Source organism: Caretta caretta, chromosome 1 (assembly GCF_965140235.1).
Source record: "Caretta caretta isolate rCarCar2 chromosome 1, rCarCar1.hap1, whole genome shotgun sequence".
In the NCBI taxonomy this organism is placed as follows: Eukaryota; Metazoa; Chordata; order Testudines; family Cheloniidae; genus Caretta; species Caretta caretta.
In genome coordinates, this window is record NC_134206.1 from 300,308,936 (window position 1) to 300,333,357 (window position 24,422).

General features: G+C 41.1%; 1 protein-coding gene across 1 annotated transcript in view; it reads right to left on the reverse strand.

Annotated features, from left to right (window-relative positions):
* CNTN1 (contactin 1) overlaps nt 1-24,422 on the reverse strand; it is a 448,663-nt gene that overhangs the window by 116,364 nt on the left and 307,877 nt on the right. The window contains exons 10-14 of the mRNA XM_048836059.2: nt 20,984-21,108; nt 18,313-18,430; nt 12,741-12,891; nt 9,195-9,322; nt 5,643-5,818 (exon numbers count right to left, since the gene is read on the reverse strand). Coding sequence (XP_048692016.2) covers nt 5,643-5,818; nt 9,195-9,322; nt 12,741-12,891; nt 18,313-18,430; nt 20,984-21,108 — 698 coding nt within the window. The remainder of the gene's footprint in view (nt 1-5,642; nt 5,819-9,194; nt 9,323-12,740; nt 12,892-18,312; nt 18,431-20,983; nt 21,109-24,422) is intronic.

Consider the following 24,422-nt stretch of genomic DNA (forward strand, 5'->3'; position numbering starts at 1 on the left):
TAAAAATATTGAAGAGGTCTCTATCCATATCTAAATTAAAACCTGGTAGTCTGTAGTATAACTCAAGCACTATCACAGGGGAACCTCTAATAGCTTCCTTCCTCAAAGTGATTTTGACCCAAACAGACTCTGTCTGTTCCATTCCATCACTTCTAATTTCTTTACAGTCTACCTCATCATTATGCTACTCCACCACAATGCTCTCCACCCCTTTTATATTTATTTTGGTCTTCCCTGAACAGCACATCTCTTTAATACCCGTACTCCTGTCATTAGAATCAGGTGCGGAGATTACATGAGCATCTCCCAACCATCTGCCCCAAGTTCCTATTTTAAAGCTCTTTTAATCAATTGTGCCAACCTCCATTCCAGAAGTCTATTTTCCTCCTTACTCAGGCGGAGTTTATTCCATGAGAACAGTCATTCTGTCCATGAATGCCTCCTCTCCATTAACTCTTTCCCCTCTTCCTATAGAACTAGCCACTCTTCTCTTCTTCCTTTCCCTCCCACCTTCTGTTATTGCCTGCTGTGCCCCTTCTTCATTTTCCAACTTAGCAAACCTACTCCTGAGCTCTGTTTCTCCTTCACTAGCTGGTCTTTCCCTCTGCCTGGTTCTCATAGTCACATGCTTCCACTAGCCACTTTCCTCACAGTTCTTCAGTCCAGCTTGCATCTGCAAGTCTTGACTTTTTCTTTCAGCCTCCCCTTGCCTTCCTTCCATTATCTACTCAAATCCCCTTCAAAACTCAACCACCGTTTCCACTTGCATCTCCAAACCTCTTCTCTTCCATCAGGTCCATCATGCGGCACTTCATACAAATGAAACTCTTTTCAGGTACCCATGTTACAGAACCCAAAACAGTGGTAACTTAACTGTTTCAGTCCAAGTGGTGTCAGGAATAAATCAATAGGAACATAGCAATTCTGTCTAATAAATGATTAAGTAGGCATGCTCTTATCTAAAACTACTGTTTATTAGATTTAAGCACACACAGATATAAGCAATAGGTTTAGGACATCCCAGATATACATACCCACAGTCTGAGATTGTTTTGAGTAACCACCAGCCAGATTTCCAGGGCCCTTCCTTCCATCCAGGGAGTTTACTCTGATGTGGAGTTTAGATGTCAACTCCTTTCTTGAAGAAAAGCTCCATCGGGCTGCTCTGAGGTATTTACTTTTACCTATTGTTTTATAGCTATCGCTAACAAAACACATATCCTCTAGTGGCTCCTGGTGGATCAGCATAACCACCTCTATGGGGTTACTAATTCTCCTAATTTCAACAAAATACTCATTAGCTCAAAATATTTCTAGTATTTCTAGCCATAACAATAATATGTCAGGAGCACCTAAAAACAAGGCTGTTATTCATTCACTTTAACTCCATAACCTTCTGTCCCATCCTCCCATTCTGATTAACATATAAAATGGCTGACTTCAGTACTGTCAAGTTCTGGGGTACAAGCAGGAATGTCAAATTCCGGGGCAACACCTGCTCCAGGATAATGTACATCCTGCAGCTTCCACATACAGTCATCATCACTGTCTCTTCCATTCCTTGGGTCACTTCCACTGCTTCCCCTGTATCTGCCATAGCCTTCCTGCCTGAACTCCTGCCAAGGAAAAACAAACCAATCAAACCAAACACCACATACTTTCTCCTCCAACAGAACTCCTACTCAAACTTTGCTTGCTCCTGTTAGATCCTGACCTTGAGTAGAGGCATGGTAGGCCCTTCTGCCACCATCCCAGCCCCTTTCTGTGCTAACTGCAAAGGATTGAGCAAATGGTGGAAGGGGTCAAAGAGTATCTGCAACAAAACTAGCTAAGTTAGTTAAGAGTAGGAAAATTCATATGAAGTAGATGTTTCTGCTCCAGAAGAGTGGTAGGGTGGGATTCTCCACTGCTTTGTTCAGTCATTTACATCTTGTGTACAGCGAGTGCAAAAAATGCCACCAAAATCGGAATGGTGTTGTGCCCTTGCTGCACAGATATATACAGCTACAGAGAAGCAGGTCCAGAGATCATCTCCTGAATGGCATGGTGGGGTGGATGGCTGTTTTGAGGACTTGGCACCCTCAGGACTTGCACAAATACTCTTAGTGGGTTGCTTGCCAAGGGGAAGTGGGCCACAGTATGTTCTTCCTGAAGTACTTTGCTAGAATTCTTCAGAAACATCCTCAGTATCAGGATGGGACATTAAAATTAATTTCCTTAAAAACTGAATTTCCCTATAGTGGTACTATTACAAGAAAAATCTTGTACCACATAAATAGCCACGGGTATTTGTAAAGTTATAGTTCTTGTTGAATATATATTTTTTGAATAAAAATCCTAGGATCTGCACATGGCCAACAGATTGACAAAGTTAACCCATTGCATAAAGCCATTTTATATTTTTTTCCCTCTGGTGTTACTCGGGCTAAGGTGGGGAAAACCTCATGTCAATGAATTTTCTTCCTTACTACACACCAAAGCACTTGCTTGATTTATCCACACTTTCAATCCCAGTCTGCGGTTTAGTGGTACATATCTGAGCCCAAGCCTAAATAACTTCTCTAAATGACTGCAGTCAGGGGACTAAACTCAAGGACCAAGACAAAAAATTAGGTGTGCTTTTACTTTGCTCTCTTACAAGGCAGAGGTTGTTTTTTTTCTGTCTAAATAGAGGGCTTTCTTCTTTATATTTTCCCAGCTCTTGTATTTTTTAAGGAAGGGTTTGACAGACACTAAGACTTCATTCTGCTGTTATCTAAGAGAAGAGCTGTCAGCAAGCTGTAATTTCAGGCTTCTGCAAAGTACTCTATATGCACTGAACAGTGCAGAAGTGCAAATTTAAATACACATCAATGAAGCAATCCTCAGATGAAAACTTGGAAAATATCATTTTCTTTGGATGGCAATGAGGTAGATCTACATGTCTCATAATTCCTGTAAAGTACATTTCTAGAGTTGTTTAGTATGCTGCTACTGGAGTTTCGATAGACACAGATTTCTGTAAGGTACTTTGCAGGAACCTTAAGATTTTGAGCTTCAGTGCCCTTAAACTGGCATTAGAACACTATTCTGCCAGTCAGACAAAGAAAGTCCACACAGACTCTCATTGAAAGATACTAATAGGGCTTCTAGAGACCTTCACAATAAATTAATCTAGCAGCAGTAGAGCTTGTCAGCTTGGCAGTAGAGCTTGTCAGCAGGAGAGCTTGACATTTAAAAAAAAAGATTTTGTTCTGAATCACAAAATTTTGATTCAGGACCATTAAAACATTTCATTTTGACAGTGTTGAAGTGTTTTGTTTTGACTCTTGATTTCATTATTAAATATATAGGTTACATATATACTCAGTATTAAATATATAGAAATTTAACATAAAATTAATATTTTAATATAATACACAAGTCTATATAAAATTAATTGAAACATTTGACATTTTCCTATTGAAAAATTGGTCAAAATCGACACATTCCCATGAAATACCTCAATTGCGATTATTTTTTGTATTTTTTGACAGAAAAATGTCCTGTCAAAAACATTTCAACTAGCTCTAAATAGCAGTTGGGACTGGCTAATTTGGTCTTGTGGGACTGCTTATATTATGCATGTGGGACTGCTGATATCATATGCATGCTCCTAGGCAGAATGTTTCTTTTTTATGTTTATGATTACAGCCCCATGATAACTATTGTGAATATGCAAATCTTATTTTTAGTTCTGCTTCAGATTTGTAAAATATTTTTAATTTACTTTTTTTTGCAGCTATTAGGACTGATATTTAAAAAAGAGAGTGCGGAAGAAGGAACCCAACTGGCTATCACCAAATCAGACAACTTTGCAGGTATAGGAATCAGAAAGACTCGATGGAATGGAAAGTTAAAATGTAGGTAATATTGTAGGTGGAGCTTAGTGTGTGACCTACCACTGTTGAGGCCTAACGGGTTCATGCACAGCCTACTGTAAAGGCCCTTCTCCCCATATAATACCACAACAATTGTGCTCAGCAGATATACTTGAGTTAACATTCCCCTGGTTTAAAAGGGAGGAGAGTGGTGGCAAGTCTTTTTCTGTGATGGGTGCTTAATTCTGGAGCTTGCCTCCCAGACCTACAACCTTCACCAGGGTGGGTTAATCCATAGGCATGATGCAAAATCCACTGTTTTTCTTGGGATTTCAATAAGAGGGTGGGTTGAAGATTAAGAATGGCTGGATGTGGGGACAATTATTTTATTGATATTTATTCTGGGCTAATATTTTTTCAGTTTGTATGGTCTGGGTTGGATAATTTGTTTGTATTTAGTATTTATTGTTGTGTGTTTTTATACAATTTAAATTTGGTCCAAGCACAGAGCTATGAGATGGAGGCTTTCCGCAAAAGGAAATAAATATATGCAGTGTATGACCTTCATGTGTTGCAGATAGTTTGCTAAAACATGACATCATGGGACACACTGAACCAGAGAAGATTTATGCCCAAGACAAAAAGTTTGCCAGAGAAATGGCCTAGCAGATGGAATGGGATAACCCCACATGCTCATTAACAATATCTGGGATGCCTCTTTATGTGTGCCAAAATGAGTGACTTTGAATTAGCTTGTTTAGTCTTAAAAGAATCTTAGGACTGAGTGCTTATTGAATTTTTTTCTCCTACTCACCATCCTGTGCAAGAGCCTGAAAATGCTCATTAGAAGAGCACAGACAGGTATAAGGAATACACATATATAAGAACATAAGAATGGCCATACTGTGTCAGACCAATGGTCCATCTAGCCCAGTATCCTGTCTTCCGACAACCGCCCGTGCCAGATGCTTTAGAGGGAATGACAGAAGAAGGCAATTATCAAGTGATCCATCCCCTGTCATCCAGCTTCTGGAAGACAAATATCTTTCCCTTTGAAGATTATTTGTGCTATGTTTGGTGCCAGCCTACCTCTTCACTATCTGTATTCACTATCTATCATTTATTATTCCTTGTTCTTTCATTTTAAATGTTTAAGTCAGCCATTTAGAAATGACACTATGGACCAGACTGCAAATCCCTTATTCACAGTAGTGGAAATTATTCACAAAAGTACTCCTATTGAAGACAAGAGGAAAACTTGTGGGGAGTGACGGGCTTACACAGTTTGGACCTTTGAGACTCACACTGCATGTATAGCACATAGTTAAGAGTCAAAGTGATCCATTTGACACAGCACACTGGCTGCAATTCATTCATTCAAACTATTCAAATACATTCAAATAAGTCAGCAGAGGTTTGTGAACTATTCACAATCAGAAAAAGAGAGTAGCATTTGTCAGACAATTTATTAATCAGAATCAACGAGCTCTAGTTTGGTGATTGGGATTCCACAAAAGCCTTTAAAGTGAAAAATGGGAACCGCTAAAGAAAAAGGTTAGGAGAACATATGAATTTTTACAAACAACCTCTTCACTTCTCCATTATGAAGTAACTAATGAACTGTAAATAACATTTACAGGCCTTGATCCTTGTTTTATAATTTTAGGCCTCTTTAGATAGGTGATTCCAGACGCATTTTCCTGGGTATGAACCAATAAATTAGAATATACAGAAAACACCATGTGTTTCATGATACTGAAAACCAGAGTTTAGCGTATCAAATGAGGGTCTGCAGAATCTTACCATAACACTCCTTTCGTAATGATCATGCTCTTTTTCAAAATCTATCATGTAGCCATTTAGAGACCAAATAAAGGTCAGATCTAACGTAGTATCATAGGACGCAATACACTGCATGGTGGCATTCTCTCCAACTGTGACATCAACATTAGTTGGTGCTAAGGTAATCTTTGTAGCTTCTGTGAAGTTAAAAGAAAATGTGGAAAATTCTAATAAACAAGTGAATATACAGATGCAAATCTAGCTGTTTGATTATACATGAAAAGAACAAACTCATTTACATGTTATTCATGCAACTACATTTCAAAGGGGAACACTAATTTCGAACAGAGGGGTGCTATACTAAGAAAAGTGACAACACCCTTACAACTGAAATGCCTTGCCTTTTGTTTGCTCATTCTCTGATAATACATATTTTAGCCTCTTGACCATGATGACTATAACCAGCTATGCTGAGTTAGTTTTTTTCACAGACTATTTCATGTATAGAAGACAAATGATCCATTTTGCATGACCCATTGTGTATTTTTTTGTTCATAATAATCCTGGCTTTATTAAAAAATATATATCATTAAAGAATGGGGAGCTCTGCTCAGTGCTCTCATTTCCATTACTCCACCCTAATTCTAATATGCCTATTGAGAAATAATGTTTAATTATGCATATAGCTATGATGAGAAGGGACAGAAAAGAATAGAAGAAAAGAATAAAAATATGTATAATCAGAGCTTACTATAATCAAGAAAAGAAGAAGAGCAGGAGACTCCATGAAATCCCTCAGGGATCTTGTTATACAGATCTAATTTAGCTGACACATGCTTTGAAACCAAAGAGCTTAGCGTTACAGAAGGGAATGGTATTCTAACCATGTGTGTGTACATTTGGTAGCTGATTTTACAACTGTTGCTGGATTTTGTTTTATATTGTAGAGTCTTCTATCAACCTAGAGCAGGGGTGGGCAAACCCTTTGGCCCGAGGGCCACATCTGGGTGGAGAAATTGCATGCAGGGCCATGAATATAGAGCTGGGGCAGGGGGCTGGGGTGCAGGAGGGAGTGCAGGGTGTGGGAGGGGGTGCAGTGTGCAGGAAGAGGCTCAGGGCAGGGGGTTGGGTGTAGGAGGAGTGTGGTGTGCGGCAGAGGGCTCAGGGCAGGTGGGTGAGGGCTCAGGACAGGGAGCTGTGGTGCAGGACGGGTGCAGCAGGGGCTCAAGGCAGGGGGTTGGGGTGCGGGCTACAGGAGGCGTTTGAAGTGTGGGCTCTGGCCTGGTGCCGTTTACCTTGAGCCTCTCCGGGGTGGCAGTGGGATTAAGGCAGGCTCCCTGCCTGACCTGGCCCCACGCCACTCCCAGAAATGGCCAGCATGTATAGCAGTGGCTCCTTGGAGTAGGGTGGGGCAGGCGGCTCTGCTGCGTGCTGCCCTCGCCTGTGGTACCACCCCTGTAGCTCCCATTGGCCACAGTTCCCGTTCCTGGACAATGGGAGCTGCGGGAGCAGTGCCTGCAGGTTAGAGCAGCACACGGAGCCCTCTCTCCCCCGCCCAGGGGCCACAGGGACATGGGTGCCGGCCACTTCCGGGAGTGGTGCGGGGCCAGGGCAGGCAGGGATCCTGCCTTAGCCCAGCTGAGCCACGGGGCTGGCAATCCCACGGGCCGGACTGAAAGCCCTGATGGGCCGGTTCTGGCCCATGGGCCGTAGTTTGCCTTCCCCTGACCGAGAGGTATTCTAGAGTATGTCTGCACTGCACTCTTCTTTCAGCGGCGCGTCGTCTACATACACATGTAGGCCCCTAGCACAGGTATAAATAACAGCATAGACCAGGAGGCATGGCTTAGGCGAGTAAAGACATGCCTGAAGGGTGTGGAAAGGTACACAAGTACATATCCTGCACGGTGCTCTACTTGCCCAAGCTGTGCCTCCCATCTACAGTACTATTTTTAGCAGTGTGGTACCCTGCTGCCTCACTGCTGGCTCTGCTGGAGCTTTCCACGACCACAGGAAAAGACTCCAATAGCAGCGGAAGTCTCTGGCAGGGAGGAGGTAGTGGAGAAAGACTCCAGCAGCTTCCCCACCACTGTGAAAAACTCCAGCAATGGGGAAAGACTCTGGCAGTGGGGAGGCGGCAGGCAAAGACTCAGGCTTTCCCTGCTGTCTGCCCCCTGCCAGAGCCTGTCCTCACCAAAGTGAAAATCTCTGGCAGTGGAGAGCGGCTGAAACCTTTCTGCACTGCCTCCCCACTGCCAGAGCCTTTCACTGACATGTGTAGTTACACCCATCGTGTAGACACAGTGCTAGAGGAAATTCTCACGTATCCACGACAGAAACCAAGTTTTGAAATCTGCCATCTAGCCTTTCACTGTTTCTGTTGGTTAAAGTTGCAATGCAAAGGACATGCTCAGTCATTAGTTTTCCCTCCTTAGATGAACTAAGTCAGAGTCCTCAGCTACAAAAAGAAATGGTTTATGTTTAGTTTATAAACACATATGGTTTAAATGTTTAACTGTGGAGATTTTTAAGTCAATTATTTTTTTATGATTCTAAAATGTATAGTATAATGTTAGAGGGGTTGAATATTTATTTACAAATGTTTCCAGAAAACTAAGAATGATGAATGTAGTGATTAAAAAACAAAGCTACAAAATACAAAGGAAAATAAATAATCATACGAGTTAAACAGACCTCGTGATTCAAAATAAATTCTTTACAATGTTTGAACCATCATTACACATGGTCCAGGGAAATAGTTACAAAAAATGCGGTCATATGTCCTCATGGATTCACGCTTATGTTGCTAAGTTTATTTTGTGGCAGCATGCTGTTGAGCAAGACTGCCACATTCTGGCTGCAGGAAATGCTTTCTTTTCAAATACATTTAATACATAGGTGGTTTTCCAGAGGCCTGGCAGACAGAAGTGCTCATGAAGTGAACACTATGAACACTATCTCATGAACACTATCTTCCCTTCCTCCTCCCTTCAGTTATCTGACAGGGCTGTAAAAGGTGTGATTAAGTATATCAGCATCTGATACCAGTACTGCAAAGTGTTACAGTGGCATGTTTATTTGGATGAATGATCCCACATTGCAAATTCAAATAAATGATTTATTTAATTGCACTGCTCATGACCCCGTGCTCTGAAAAAGAAACTGAGAGGAGCCAAGGAGGGGCAGGCAGGAGGATGGTCATGGACCCATCTCTCTGTGTGTTGGCCTGCAGTGTTGGGCTACTGCATGAGGGAGAGATATCAGCACCATCCGAATGAATGGATCAGATTATTGACCCTCCGGCGGAAGGAACAGCACTGGTGGAAGAACTGAGACACTTCCTTTCCTTTGCTCCTCCTGCAGCGGTGCAGTTGCATGCTTCCCCTATTTAGGGCTGTTGCTTAAAAGCCATAATCTATCTCTTAATGGGCAATTCAGTTCAATTCAGTTGGAAAGAAATAACATAAAATGGCTTGCGGGGAAAGTCTTAAAGGGAAATCCTATAAAGCAAAGCTTTATCATTTTAAATTGAAGCATGTTATGTGAAATGAACTCACAAAAATGGAGTTTTACCTGTGATTTCCAGAGTACCAGTACTGTTAGCTTTTCCTTGGTTATTTTCTGCAAAACATGTGTAGCTGCCTTGATCCAGCTTAGTGATATTAACAATTTCCAAGCTACCATCATCCCAAATAGATATCCTATTGAAAGCATGAAAAACATACCACAAGTTAAAATAGTTATTTGCATCAGAAAGAACAAAGTATTTCCAGTGGAAATCCCTAAATAACTCAAAACAAAGATCATAAGGGTCTCTCAATGGCTGACGTCTAACTATTGCTTTTATATATGCTCCAGTACCCCACCATGATTTAAACAGAGTTTAGTATGGTTAATGGGATCTGGAATAAAGCATACAATTTACATTTGAGGGGATTATTTTCACTTATTTACATTCTCTCAAATATTTTTTCTTTTAGTTTTGTAAGTTTAATACTCAAATAAGCGCAAGACTAATTAGAGTGACTAAAACTAGGTGCTAAGGAAGGTATTCCAGTCAACATTAATGATATTTTGACTTATCACCTCCCTGCAATTTCACTTCTAGGTTTATTTTGAGCTGAGACTTCCAAAAGTACAAACTGTATAGACAAATGCTCACTATGGATTGGGATGAGACATCCAGTCTAAATTTCACTGAGGATATGAGCTAGGATTTGAACTTGCATCACCTGTGGTGAACCAATAGTGCACAAATCCAAGAAATCTCTGACATATTCCTTCAAAGCCCCTCACCTAAAAATCCCCTATTTAAAAACAATATACCACTAATAATAGTCTCTCTCAAAGTAATATCATATTTTAACATCTAGATAAAATAATTAGAATTAGTTTGTAAATAAATTATTAAATAAATCTATGCTGTAGAAACCACCACAAGGCCTCAGTCGGGGATCGGGGCCCCACTGTGCCAGGCATTGAACAAGGGAGTGAAACAAAGGGAGTTTGGAACAGAGAGCTCACAGTCGGACAGAAGAATAAATAAACAAATGGGGTTGGGTGGGAGCAGGTAGAGATTGGTATATTTACATAAATCAGGAGCCACAGGCAGTCACCAACCTAACCACTTCCAGGTGGCAGTGATTCATAAGCATCATGGCAGAGGTAGATTTTAAAGAGGGATTTAAGACAGGATAATTCAATGTAATCATTGATTGCTAAGGAGCACTGGCAGCTTGCCTCCTGTGAAGATGAATTCTATTTCAGAAGACAAAATGTTCCCCTCACAGATATGGAAACCCATCTTTAAGCTTCTGTGCAGCTCCTAGAAGCTTGAACGAACCATGTCTTTCTACTGATGGTATGTGGTAGAGCAGCTCCGATCATGTCAAGTGGACTCCACTAAATCTACTCAAGGAACTTGTTGAGGATCTGCCCCATGTATAGAATGGGACACTACTGGTATGTCTACACTGCTATCCTTTTAGGCTAACTCTGATATTTTAAATTAGTTTTTTGAGGGAGTTTATCTGCAGCCAGGGAAATTCTCTGAGTATTGGGTTTAAAGCTTTGAAAATCTCATTTAATATAGCATTTAAAAGGTGACTTCTATAGTGCATGGGATGTTTATAAATAAGCCACCTTTACATCGGCTAAGCTACTACATTGATTTGTTTTGGCAAAGGATGAGCTTAAGTAGGCTAGGCAGCTATGACAAAAAGAAGAAACTGAAAAACATAGTGGCGTATATATTTAAATAAAATAAATTGGAGAAACATTACATTAAGCATTAAATCAATTTTAATTATACCTTGTGTAAGTAAAGATTTCTGAAAATAAAACCCTATATATGTTTGCCAATACATCTGAATGCTATATCAAATTAAGAATACAGGAAACCTTTGTAAATTACCATGAAACTATTAACATATAATTGGCATGCACCAGCAATATTGCCTCTGCTGTTTCACGGCATAGGAACTATGCATCTGAATCATAGACAACACTATAGTGAACCATAGTGGCAGTATAATCAGCATAGGGAACTTATAGTTAACTTGATTTTAAAACCTGAGAGTGTAAGAGGCCCTGAGTCCAGATTTACTGCTCCTGAGTGTACTGAAGAGTGGGGAGAAGGAAGGGCCATTGTGCATCTGCAGAGGATATACACTCAGAGTACATAAGCACATAAGAATGGCCATACTGGATCAGACCAATGGTCCATCTAGCTCAGTATCCTGTCTTCCAACAGTGGCCAGTACCACATGCTTCAGACGGAATGAACAGAACAGGGCAATTATTATGTGATCCATCCCCTGTCGTCCAGTCCCAGCTTCTGGCAGTCAGACCTTTAGGGACACCCAAACCATGGGGTTGTGTACCTGACCATACTGGCAAATAGCCATTGATGGATTGGGGGGAGGGATAACTCAGTGGTTTGAGCATTGGCCTGCTAAACCCAGGGTTGTGAGTTCAGTCCTTGAGGGGGCCATTTAGGGATCTGGGGCAAAAATTGGGGATTGGCCCTGCTTTGAGCAGGGGGTTGGACTAGATGATCTCCTGAGATCCCTTCCAACCCTGATATTCTATGATTCTATGACCTATCCTCCATAAACTTATCTAATTCTTTTTTGAACCCAGTTATCCCTTTGGCTTTCACAACACCCCCAGGCAACAAGTTCCACAGGTTCACTGTGTGTTGTGTGAAGAAGTACTTCCTTATGTTTATTTTAAACCTGCCACCTATTAATTTCGTTGAGTGATCTCCTAGTTCTTGTGTTATATGAATAGGTAAATAACACTTCCTTACTCATTTTTCTCCATACCATTACGATTTTAGACCTCTATCATATCCTCCCTTAGTTGTCTTTTTTTCTAAGATGAACAGTCCTACTCTTTTTAATCTTTCCCTGCAGCAGGGAAAGGCTCAAGCTGTGGGAAGTTGACGGACCTTTTCCTAGACTCCGCTAGTGTGGAAAGGCTCTGGCAGGGAGAGGCAGTGAGGAAACACTAGCGCCTTTTCCAACTGCCTCCCCGCACCAGAGTCTTTCACTGTGGCATGTAGCTTCACACCACAGTGTAGCTACTAACCACAGTATGGGTGCAGCCTGCTTTTACTGAGGAGTCTAGCTATACATACCCTACATGCTGCTACCAGTGGTAGGCAGTGTACCCCCAGAGAACTCCAGTTACTGGTAAGTAACTTTTCTTTCTCCTTCATGAATTGCCACTGCATTTCAATACTGGAGAAGAATAGCAAGCAGGAACATAATAAAAATGGGAGAAGTGAAAGTTAAATAAAAATTAAAGCACTGCCAAACCCAGACCCAAAATTTCATGGCTAATGCTCAGTAAATGTACAAGCTGAACTGCAAGTTTACATGGAAGATTTATATGCAAAATGAGAATTAATGTTTTGAATTTTTCATTAAGAATGAAGAATAAAAATAAATAATTTAATTAAGAATGGTTCTTTGCTTCAATTTTGCCTCAAGAATTCACTAATCAATAAAATCTATCGTAAAATTTGCACTCTAACTAAATTTCTATTTCAGCTGAATATATAGGTATCATAAAACTATTCTAAGACCAATCATGCTCTCTAGAATCAATACTGACCTGCTCCCATTTACGAGCAGTTCTGTTCCTTTGCTCCATGAGAATTTTGGTTTAGGAGCAGCTTTAGGCTTGCATTCAATTATTACACGGCCTCCGTTAGCAGCCAAGATCTTCTTCTTCATTGGGTTCAGTTCAAAATTAGGAGGTGAAGCTGAAGAGAAAAAGCAACATATGGACACTGTTGTCATATCTTTTGACAAGGTATGTAATACTGTTTGTTTTAGGACATTAAAGATAATCTGGGTGTATTGAAGCATACATATCTATAATTAAGAAAGGGGATAAGAATGATCCAGGCAATTACAGACCTGTTAGTCTGACCTCAGTATTGTGCAAGACTTTAGAACAAATTGTGAAGGAAAAAATAATTACATTCATGAAGGTAAATGGTAAAGGGGATGTAATGCAACGTGGGTTTACCAAATGTAAGATCATGCCAAACTAATTTGATTTCCTTCTTGGAGAAAATAACTGATTTTTGAATATTTGGACTGAAGGAAAGCATTTGACACAGTAACACATGGGAAATTATCAGTTAAATTAGGGATTACAAGGTATACAAGGAACTGGCTAAAGGGGTGAAGGCAACAGGTTGTGCTGAAAAATAAATTATCAAACTGGAAGGAGGTTACTAGTGGAGTTCCTCAAAGATCGGTCTTGGGACCAATCTTATTTAATATTTTTATTAATGACCTAGCATAAAATGTAAGAGTGGGCTAATAAAATGTGCTGATGATACGAAGGTGGTAGGCATCATCAACACAGAGGAGGATCAGAATATTATACAGAAAGATCTGGATGACCTTGAAGACTGGCATGACAGAAATGGGATAAAATTCAACAATACATAGTGCAAGGTCAAGCACTTAGGGTCTAATAATAAGAATTTTTACTACAAACTGGAGGCTCACTGTTGGAAGTGCCAGAGAAGGAGAGAGACCTGGGCATGGTGGGTCAATAACAGGATGACTATAAGCCACCAGTGTGATGTGGTTGTGAAAAAGGCAAATGTAATCCTAGGATGTATTATGTGAGGCATTTCTAGTAGAAATAGAGAACTATCAAGGCCTTTGTATAAGGCAATGGTAAGACCTCATTTGGAATACTGTGTACAATTCTGATCACCCATGTTCAAGAAAGGTTAATTTAAACTGGAACAGGTTCAGAACTGGAAACTGTGCAGAGAAGAGAAACTAGGATGATCAGGAAATGGAGGGCCTATCTTATGAGAGGAGACCAGAAGAGCTTGGCTTGTTTTGTCTAGCAAGAAGGCTGAGAGGGGATATGATTGCTCTCTATAAATACATTAGGGGTAAAAATACCAGGGCGGGTGAAGAGCTATTTAAGCTAAAGGGCATAAGAACAAATGGAGATAAACTGGCCATGAACAATTTCAGGCTGGAAATAAGAAGGAGGTTTCTAACCATCAGAAGAACTAGGGGAATGGATGAGATTCTAGAACAGCCTCCCAATAGTAATTGTGGAGGGCAAGCACTCTAATTAGCTTTAAGAGAGAGCCTGACACATTTATGAGTGCGATTGTATGATGGGGTGCCCACCTCACACAAGGCAGAGCAGGTTAAATGAGGTCAATTAACCTTGTAGGCCACACCTGGAGGGAAGCCAGGGACTTACAAGGCCTAATGGAAGATGAAGTTCAGCTAGGCAGGAGCAGGTTGGGCCTGCATAAAGGGATGAAGCTGGGGACAGGAAAAGGCTGAAGGGGAAGCAGTCTGCAGTCACTCCCTCTGAGAAGGGGATTTGTTTAGGGCTAGAGAGTCTAGCAAGAAGTCAAAGAGGGGAAGCAGTCTACAGTTACTCTCTGGAAGGAGGGAATGTTGGCCATTAAACCCAGGGGTGGAGGCAGAAGATAGAGAAGGGAAGTGGGGAGACTAGTGGGAAGGCCCGGGTTCCCCTACCAGCCACTGAGAAAGTGGCCTTGGACTGGAAGGCTGCCTGGAATGGCATGTGGATATCTGATCCAGTGGTATTTGATACCCCAAAAAGGGAGGACCATATAGTGACCCATTCAGAGGGCTGTCATGAAGAGGGAGCACTGCGAATCCTGGAGAGTGAGGGGGATATGCTGTGAGCAACCATGGAAAGGGAGGTGTCAGAAGGTAATTCCCAGACACGACCACAATGAGGGGTCCCAATGGTGAGCGAACTGTTATAGAGGGTAGGGCTCACTTCAAGTTTCTGACATGTTCCCAAGAGCTCAGGCTTCAGGGTTTCAGATGGCCATCAGCAGGGTTCAGGAATGTACCAATGTATTCTGGGTTTTTTTTTTTTTTTTTTATCTCCTTCCTGTAAAGCATCAGGGATGGCCATGGCTGGACATGGGACACTGGACAGGCAGCTCCAGGGCTCTGAGGGCACCAAGCATTCTCTCTCAGGAGCCTGGATGGCTTGGTCTTGCTCACAACCTCAGGATCTAACTGATCACCATATGTGGGGTCAGGAAGGAATTTCCCCCATCTCAGATTACCTGTGATTTTGAGGGATTTTTGCTTCCTCTGTGAGTGGGTGCAGGTGTACCTGTACCTCAGACACTGGTGTACCTTAGTGGCAGATACAGCCCATAGAAGACTAGACAGTTAACGCTTTGGTCTAATTTAGGTGCGGGGTTAAGCGTGTGGGTGCTGGGTGGTGTTGTGGCCTGTGATATACAGGAGGTCAGCCTAGATTATCAGATTGTCCCTTCTACCCTTAAAATTAACGACTCTATGAAGAACTAAGGAATTGGGCTCCACAATTTCCACTATGCAGGTGAGCATAGATGCAGAAATTTGTCTCTGCAACAGTGGAAGGTCTGACAAATTAGTTACATTAACAACATAATATTTATATGTTGTGTCTTTCCTAAAAATCTTAGCTGATTTCTCAAATTTCATCTGAGCTTGGTCCAGCTGTATTATGGGTCTGCTCTACAGCCTACACTGAAACCAATAGAAAGACTTTCATGGATCTCAGTGGGCTTTGGACCAGACATAATTAAGAGTCTGATAACAGCACTTTTAAAAATTCAGCTTCCTCAAAGGTCACAAGAATTTTTAAAATAATTTAAAATTTGTTTTCTATTCTCGGTTGTTTTTAAACAGCCCTAAAGGAAACAGTAGACAATTCCTCAGCTTTGCAGTTTCTGTTGTTTTCTGTTTGGCCACTTGCTCAGACAAATTCTTCTCAGATGTGCAAAAGCAGCCGTATGATTTTAGCGAGAGCCACTCAGACATAATGGGGTCAGACGTTGGCCCATTGAGTTTTTCTCTATTTGTAACTGATCATAAGACAACACATCTCTCTTTTGTTGACTTCTCTGTCTGTGCAACAACCTGGTTTATGATTCCACCAAAGACGTGCACAGCTCAGGGAAATAAGTCTGTTAATTTTGCAGCTGTACAGGCAAAATGATCAAACGTTGGTTTAGTTCACATCTTATCAATACAGCCATCTCAAAATAAGCAAACAGATATTTAACCCTCTCATTCATCCATACGTGTTTCTGGGTGATCTGGGTCTGGGGTGGGTAGCTGGTAATGGAGTGACAGCTGGTAAAGAGATGAGGGGTGTCAAGGTTCCTCCCACACTGTGAACTCTAGGGTACAGATGTGGGGACCTGCATGAAAAACCTCCTAAGCTTATCTTTACCAGCTTAGGTCAAAACCTCCCCAAGGTACAAAATATTCCACCCTTTGTCCTTGGACTGGCCGCTACCACCACCAAACTAATACTGGTTACTGGGGAAGAGCTGTTTGGACGCGTCTTTCCCCCCAAAATACTTCCCAAAACCTTGCACCCCATTTCCTGGACAAGGTTTGGTAAAAAGCCTCACCAATTTGCCTAGGTGACTACAGACCCAGACCCTTGGATCTTAAGAACAATGAACAATCCTCCCAACACTTGCACCCCCCTTTCCTGGGAAATGTTGGATAAAAAGCCTCACCAATTTGCATAGGTGACCACAGACCCAAACCCTTGGATCTGAGAACAATGAAAAAGCATTCAGTTTTCTTACAAGAAGACTTTTAATAAAAATAGAAGTAAATAGAAATAAAGAAATCCCCCCTGTAAAATCAGGATGGTAGATATCTTACAGGGTAATTAGATTCAAAAACATAGAGAACCCCTCTAGGCAAAACCTTAAGTTACAAAAAAGATAGACAGAAATAGTTATTCTATTCAGCACAATTCTTTTCTCAGCCATTTAAAGAAATCATAATCTAACACATACCTAGCTAGATTACTTACTAAAAGTTCTAAGACTCCGTTCCTGGTCTATCCCCGGCAAAAGCAGCATATAGACAGACACACAGACCCTTTGTTTCTCTCCCTCCTCCCAGCTTTTGAAAGTATCTTGTCTCCTCATTGGTCATTTTGGTCAGGTGCCAGCGAGGTTACCTTTAGCTTCTTAACCCTTTACAGGTGAGAGGAGCTTTCCCCTGGCCAGGAGGGATTTCAAAGGGGTTTACCCTTCCCTTTATATTTATGACAAGGGGACTTACTGGAAGTGTTGTGAAGTGAATAGTGAAGGATAATGTGTTCCTGAGCAGTGAAGTGAGGAACTCAAGACTGGTGGCAGGAGTGATGAGGAGCTGGAGGAAGGGAGGGGAACCAAAGGCCTGGGTGGGCTGAGAAGTTTCAGGGCAGAACTGGTCATGCACCATGGGAGCTCTAGCTGTGGGAGAGAGGCAGGCAGATGAGAAGGTAGAACTTCGGGGGCTGGGAGGTGGAGAAGCAGACATGGGCTGGAGGCAGATGTGAGATGAGAAGATCACAAGCCAACTGGGCTCAGGAAATCCCTGAGAGAGCCACATAAGCTTGCCAGGGCATTGACCAATATAAATATGTCAATGGGGGTCATCCACTGTGGTTGAACATTGGACCTCTGGATCTAACAATCTGAGTTTCTACTGCTTGAGCTATAGAACAACATCAATTATCTTGGCGGCAGTAACAGGCTGAAACCTCTAAAAGTGGTCTAGCCACTAGACTGGGGTAAAGAGGATGGGTTACAGCATCAGCTCCTGAAAGGCTGTGGGAGGGCAAGAAGTGGGTAGGAGGAGCATCAGCAGTCAAGTAGAAGTTGCATGTTGATTGGCAGAGCAGGTTCTGGAGAAAGCAGGGGGTGCCCAATCGAGTAAGTAAGATGAGCAATGGCAGAAGCCACTCCTCAGCCAGCTCTGGGTGGTCCATAAGCACTGCAAATCCTTGATATGAGACCCGTCCAAGTTTGCAGCTACAGTGGGAAGTCAACACGAGGAGGTGAAAATCCAGAAGACATTTCTTACAAAGTAATGACAAGATTAAAGGTGGTAAAATTTGGTTTCTCAGCCTCTTGGTAGTACCCCGTTAGAGATTTTAAATATTTCCAGTGTTAAAACATCTCAGCTATATTCAATAAGAACAGGGCAATACAGTTATTAGATTTATTATTACAGAATAAGCAATGTGGTGCCATGACTCTGTATTTTACATAAAAATCAGTGCTTGTAAACATGGAAATCTGACTACCATTTTGTCCAGATTTGAAAGTATTTTACAAGTCGAAACAAAAACAGAATATCTCACTGACCCACAACCTTCAGCTCAGCATTTGCGTATATAATTCCATGTATATTTTCTGCTATACATTGATACATGCCGGCATCCTTGACAGTCAGGCCTTGTATTCTTAATTCACCTCTCCGGAACTAAAAAAAAAATCCAGAACAATAAGAATATCACTTTCACTACACATTCATTAAGATTTCTATCCTTCCATGCTCCTTTAATTTTCTTATTTGGTGTTAGTGCTTGAGGTGAGTCTTTCACATTCCTTTAAAGCACTGAAGACCCTTTATTTTTCCCTACTTTACATTCCAGGCTTCATGGCACTATGTAGCAGCCACCATCTTTTTGAATGAAAAGATTCCATGCTGGCTCTCTACTTGACTGGAAGGATCATGGCTGAGCAATTGCATACATCAGTGTGAGATGCCTCTATAACAATCCTAATACTACAGATCCAGTGTTAAGATTGCTGGAGAGCCAGGAACCAAATCTGTTTTTTCCACATGCTTAACACATAGCACATCCACTAAGCCAATAGCCCACACCAATGCGCTTTACTTCAACAAATTGCAAGATACATCTACAGTATATTGTAGCACCTTGTTTTATAATAATATTAGTATTTGTTAAGGCTCACTCTACAACCTATTGAAGTCAATGGGATTCTTCTAAAGGACTTCAGTGCGGATTGATGTGGGCCTCTTTGAGTGTCTTGCTTCTACTAACCAGTAACATGGTAAATATGATTAAGTAGCTGATACAGCTTGGGAAAAATAAAACCCCAAACAGAAACACAGCAAGATCTTTTGTGAACGACAGTAGATAACCATTTAAAAAAAAGATAATAAACCATGCTCTTGCGGAAAATTGGCTGAGCAGCTTTAGACCTAGCATAAGGGTCAATTGTAGTACCTGGGAGAGCTGAAAATTAAAGAAATATTTTTGCATTCTCTGAAATATTTTTGATTAATCAAAACCAGTACAATCAGCTTTTCTAAAGGGAATTCTCTCTTTGTCTCAACCAAGGGAAATATTTAGTGTAAAAAATAGAAAACCTGTTTGATTTAGAAACAGAAAATGTTCTCATGGAAATGAGAATATTTCTGTTTTTTTCTATTGGAAATAATATTTTAATTCTAACACAAAGTGTAACTGTGTGACATATTATTTGAGAACTACATGATATTTTCTGCAATCCAATATGTAGATTTTGTCAGTGATCGTCCAGTCAAAAGGGGCAGGCAAGTAATTTTACTTGTTAAATCACTTGTTTGTAATAACCACAGAAGCTTGAAAATAAGATTGTTTTCTTCTGGTTTAATCCTTTTCCATATGGCAGACACTGATATCCCTGCTCCCCCCTCCCAGATTTTTCTCAAAGCACACAGCCAAAATAGCTGTGCCCCATTGTTTTCTTTGTCTGTATACCAGTATCACTGTCATCACAGCTCGGGAAATGCAGCAGTGTATTAGTTGTCTTGTCAACCCTCTTCTTTTTGGCCTGTTCTCCCGCAACAGAACACATAATACTGTGAGTCCAACATAAACATGGTAGGGTTTCTGTTTTGGGGAGTTTATTAATTTCATTTTTTGGGGTTTATATTAGTAGCAGTGTTGAGTCCTATGTAGATGTCCAAAAATCAGGATTTTTCAAAGCTCTCTCTTTGTATTTACTATAACAAGTAATCCCATTGTAATGGTCCTTCGTGCACTTTAACTTACGGTTACTTACTTAAGTACTATTTCAAACGACACTATGTGAAAGTGCACTAGGGAAACTTTAATGTGCACCAGCAGGGTCTACACAGACCAATTAATGTGCAACACACTGGAGTGCACTTTAGAAATCACACCCTTGTAATCCATGTAGACAAGCCTTTAGGTACAAGTAACCATTTCCAGAGTTTCTCCGGTATTCACTGAATAAACACCAATCTCATTTCTTTTTCTGTAGGGGGTGCTATATCAGCATTTATCAGTTAAAACTTAAAATGAGAAGCCCTACCAACGGCTATTAAAACTATTGTTGAGAATGCTGAAGTGAAAATTAATATATACATTTAAGACCCAGAAAATACTCCTCCAAAAAGGATAACAATTGGAAAGCTGATAGAAAATTAGGTCTAAGTTATTTGGCAGTGCTTTTATTTTACATTTCACGTCCACTGAAAACATGAAATTTGCAATATTCTGTGACATGAAATACATGAAAAAGTTGTATGTAATAGAATGAGAAGAGCAATCTTATTTTTAAACATTTCCAACATCCCTCCATTGGCACGGTCTTTTCCATGTATCTTTTGAGATACATTCATGTTTAATGTGGTAAAATGGAAAAAAAATTGGGGGGGACGGGGACTTTTATTTAGAGACAACAAAAGAGCATTCATTGTAAAGGCTCCCAGTAAAAAAAAAAAAAAAAAAGATCTCTGTATCCCAACTGTATGCTACGAAAAAGCAGGCTATCTGAACTGAATATGAAATGTGAGAAGATATATTTAACAACCAAAGAGCAGACTGAGATATAAGTAGGGTATAAAAATACATTTTATCCTTAATGCAGTCTGAATTATCAAAAGTTTATATCATATAATTCACAAGGCTTCTAACTGTTTAATAATGCATACTTTAAAAATTGTTTTCAATGTCTACATAAACAATTAATACAGCAAAATACATAGAAATATACCAACCGATACTCCATTTTTCAACCACCTGATTGTTGGAGTAGGCTTGCCTGTGGCTACACAAGGCCAGTATAGATCACTGCCTATGTCTCTCTCTGTGTCATTGATATGTTCTACCCATTCTGGATATGCTGAAAAACAAAGAAAACAGAATGTCTTGTAAATATTAAATATAAATTTAACAATCAATCATTATTTAGTTCTACTCTTGTGTTTTTATCCTCAATATTCCACTAAGAATTAAGCAATAACATTGAGTATCAAAAGCACATTTGCATTGTGCAACTGCAATAAGACCTGCATTTCCTAACATGATGAAAAGTATCCCAAAGTGCTAGGGCTCGTTCTTTAGGAATCTGTCCGATAGACACATATGAGCAGTCCCACTGAATCGGGATTGTAGATTCACTGCAGTAGCTCTTCATAGTTAATCAGTTTCTTCTTAGTTGCCCAATATAGGACACCAATTCCTATAAAAAGTTGACAATGGTTAGGCTGCTGGTATGCTGATACCACTGCCAATGATGCTGACCAATACTGTCTCAATTTTCCTTCTACTCGAAAAAAATTATTGTATTGTAATGTATTGTACGTTTTTCCTTGTCTGTATCTATCTGTTGTCTCCTGTGTTATATTTAGATTATAATCTCTCTGGGATAGGAATAATCTTTTTGTTCTGTGAGTGTATACCTCTTAGCACAATGGGGTCCTGGTCCATGACTAGGCACTGTGGTAATACAAATAATAATAAAATACACTTTCAAAGAAAGCTACAATATCCTTCAATCCTTTTAAGGTGAATAATAATATTACTTTTCTTACCCTCTGCTTACTAAACTGAAGATGCTCTTTAAAAATCTTACCCAAGTGGGAAAGGGAGGCCCAAGAGGTATGTGCCCTTGTCCCAGCAAACTTCAAGAAGTAATGGTTTTGTTTTTATTTCACCCATTTTCTCCCTCTATACATCTTTCTAACTTGAGAGCAGGCAGTTTGAACAGAGACTGCCACACTCTCCTCCTGCATTTGCCATCTCTCTGCAACCATACATATTCTTTCTTTCCCTGTTCCCCTTCTCTTCCTTTTTCTTAAAACTTACCTGTCCCCGGCTTCTAGGAGCTGTACATATTTGCGTGGACAGGTTTCAGAGTAACAGCCGTGTTAGTCTGTATTCGCAAAAAGAAAAGGAGTACTTGTGGCGCCTTAGAGACTAACCAATTTATTTGAGCATCCGATGCATCCGATGACGTGAGCTGTAGCTCACGAAAGCTTATGCTCAAATAAATTGGTTAGTCTCTAAGGTGCCACAAGTACTCCTTTTATATTTGCTTGGAGAAAAATATAAAGTGGAAGGCAGTCTTTCTAGGGAACAAGTGTCTCCTACCAGAAGGGTTATGTTAGTTGGGAGGTTGAGGACCCAGGGTCTTATATACACAGCTCTGGTTCTGAGAGAAATCTGTCTAGGATAACTCTGGAGAAACGGGTGATTTGAGAGAGTCAGGCTTTTTCAGGAGCACTGTTCACTCTCCTGTAACCCCAACAGCCTTCAAACACACTGGAAATTTCTCCTCCCCAGCTGGGCTCCCATTAGGAGCCAAATCCTCATCTGCATTCCTTGGGAATAGCTCTCTGTTGAGCATTGTAAACGGGCACTCATCTCTTGAGCATGTCTAAGTGGCTGTGCGTGGTATCATGGTCCTTTTGTCCTCTCTTATGCCCCTGCAAGCTGCCAACTGACCCTGGCAGATCTTCAGTGGCCTGGCACTCGAGCCAAGTCACAAAGTCTGAATGAACCCCTTCCGGAGCATTAGAGTCCAATTACTAAACAGACTATTTTGCCTTCGCTACGGTCTTCAGCCCCAGCCTTGGGCCCTTTAAATTCAGCCTTTGCTTAGACTCCCAAATAGGCTCCCTTTCTTGGAGTTTATGGCACTTAACCTGTGAGGAACCCGGACTGCCCACTACTCTGGGTTCCAATCTAGGGACCCTACAAACAGCAGCCCTGTGGGGCTTGATCCAATTAGTTGCTGCTTCTTTCCTTAGCCTATTTCTATCTGGCCCCTTTATCTTCACTCTTATTTCACGGTTAAGGTTGTTATGTCCTTTCTCTCCCTGCAAACCCAGCTTAAGAAAATGTAGCCAGAAACAAACTCTGACTATCCCTCGAGCTCCATTAGGCAGGAAGGAGCACCCTTCCTTCCTCCTCTGGTCCTAGCCAGAAACTGACCTGCAGGTCATTTTATCTGAGGGACCACCTTTGCTGCACCTGTCCTGTCACTTTGCTGCTGTCCGGACCCAGGATGTAGTAGGACTGCAAGGCTTCCTGTGGGGACTCACAAAGGGCAGATACACTTTGCCACAAACATTCTCAGTGTTTGTCTTCCCCTTTCTTTCAATGAATTTATGCAGCAGTTCTTGATGCACTCGGGCTCTTGGATTATATATCAGCAAGGATAAATTATTTAGTGTCTTGATCAGTGGACAAAGTCCCCTCCAAAAAGGAATAAGCATGCCTTCCCTCCTTCCTGGCATGTATTTTTTTTTCCCTAGCATCTTGTGCCTGGTATGTTCGCGTCGGGCTCACCGGTTCCTCCACATTCTGCAATGCTCTCCTCAGGTCACTGATACAAGACACTGACACATCACCTACCTGTTTAGGTGCAGGAGACCTTGCCAGTTTTTGCTGCCTGAACATCAAGCCACAGAGAAGAATGGGTTTGCAAAGTCCTAAAATAATCTCATAAGGAGAATAATGGACAGTTGAGAGCCGGCTGGTGTTTACAGACAAAGATAATCAAAGATGACTTTGTATCCCAGTCTTGTTGGTCTTCACTAAGACTCCAAGCATAGAACCAATGGTGCAGTTTGCTCTCTTCACTACCTCATTAGTTGTAGGGTGGGCAACACTGGTCCTCATCTCGGTTATCTACCGTTGTCAGTAAGCTTTGCGTAACCACCATATTCATATTCCTTCCCTGATCATCACAGATGCAGCTTGGTGGGCCAAACTTCACCACTGCATATTTCATCAATGCATTTATATCTGTCTCACCCCTTTTATCCTTTGGTGGTTGAGCCACCATGAACTTTAAGAAGGTGTGATACATTACAAGCAAATACCGATTTCCGGCTGGTGTTTCTGGTAGTGGGCCTTTCAAGTCCATCAGTATGAACTCTCAGGGCTTACTAAGCTGAGGCATTTTCCCCTAAAGGAGTTCTGCCTCTTCTTGCTGGTGCTTTCCTTTCTTGACAAGACAGGAAACTACCCAGTGCTTCACCTCTGCAGCCATGCCCAGCTTAAAAAAAGCCTGTTAGATACCTGGCTCAGTGTCTTTTTATACCCCAGGTGATCTGCAGCATTGTTATCACGAAATACTATCCTCTGTAAGATGCTGGTAAGATGATCCTCTTACCTTTATACACTTTGTTCACTTGAGTCTTTTTATAC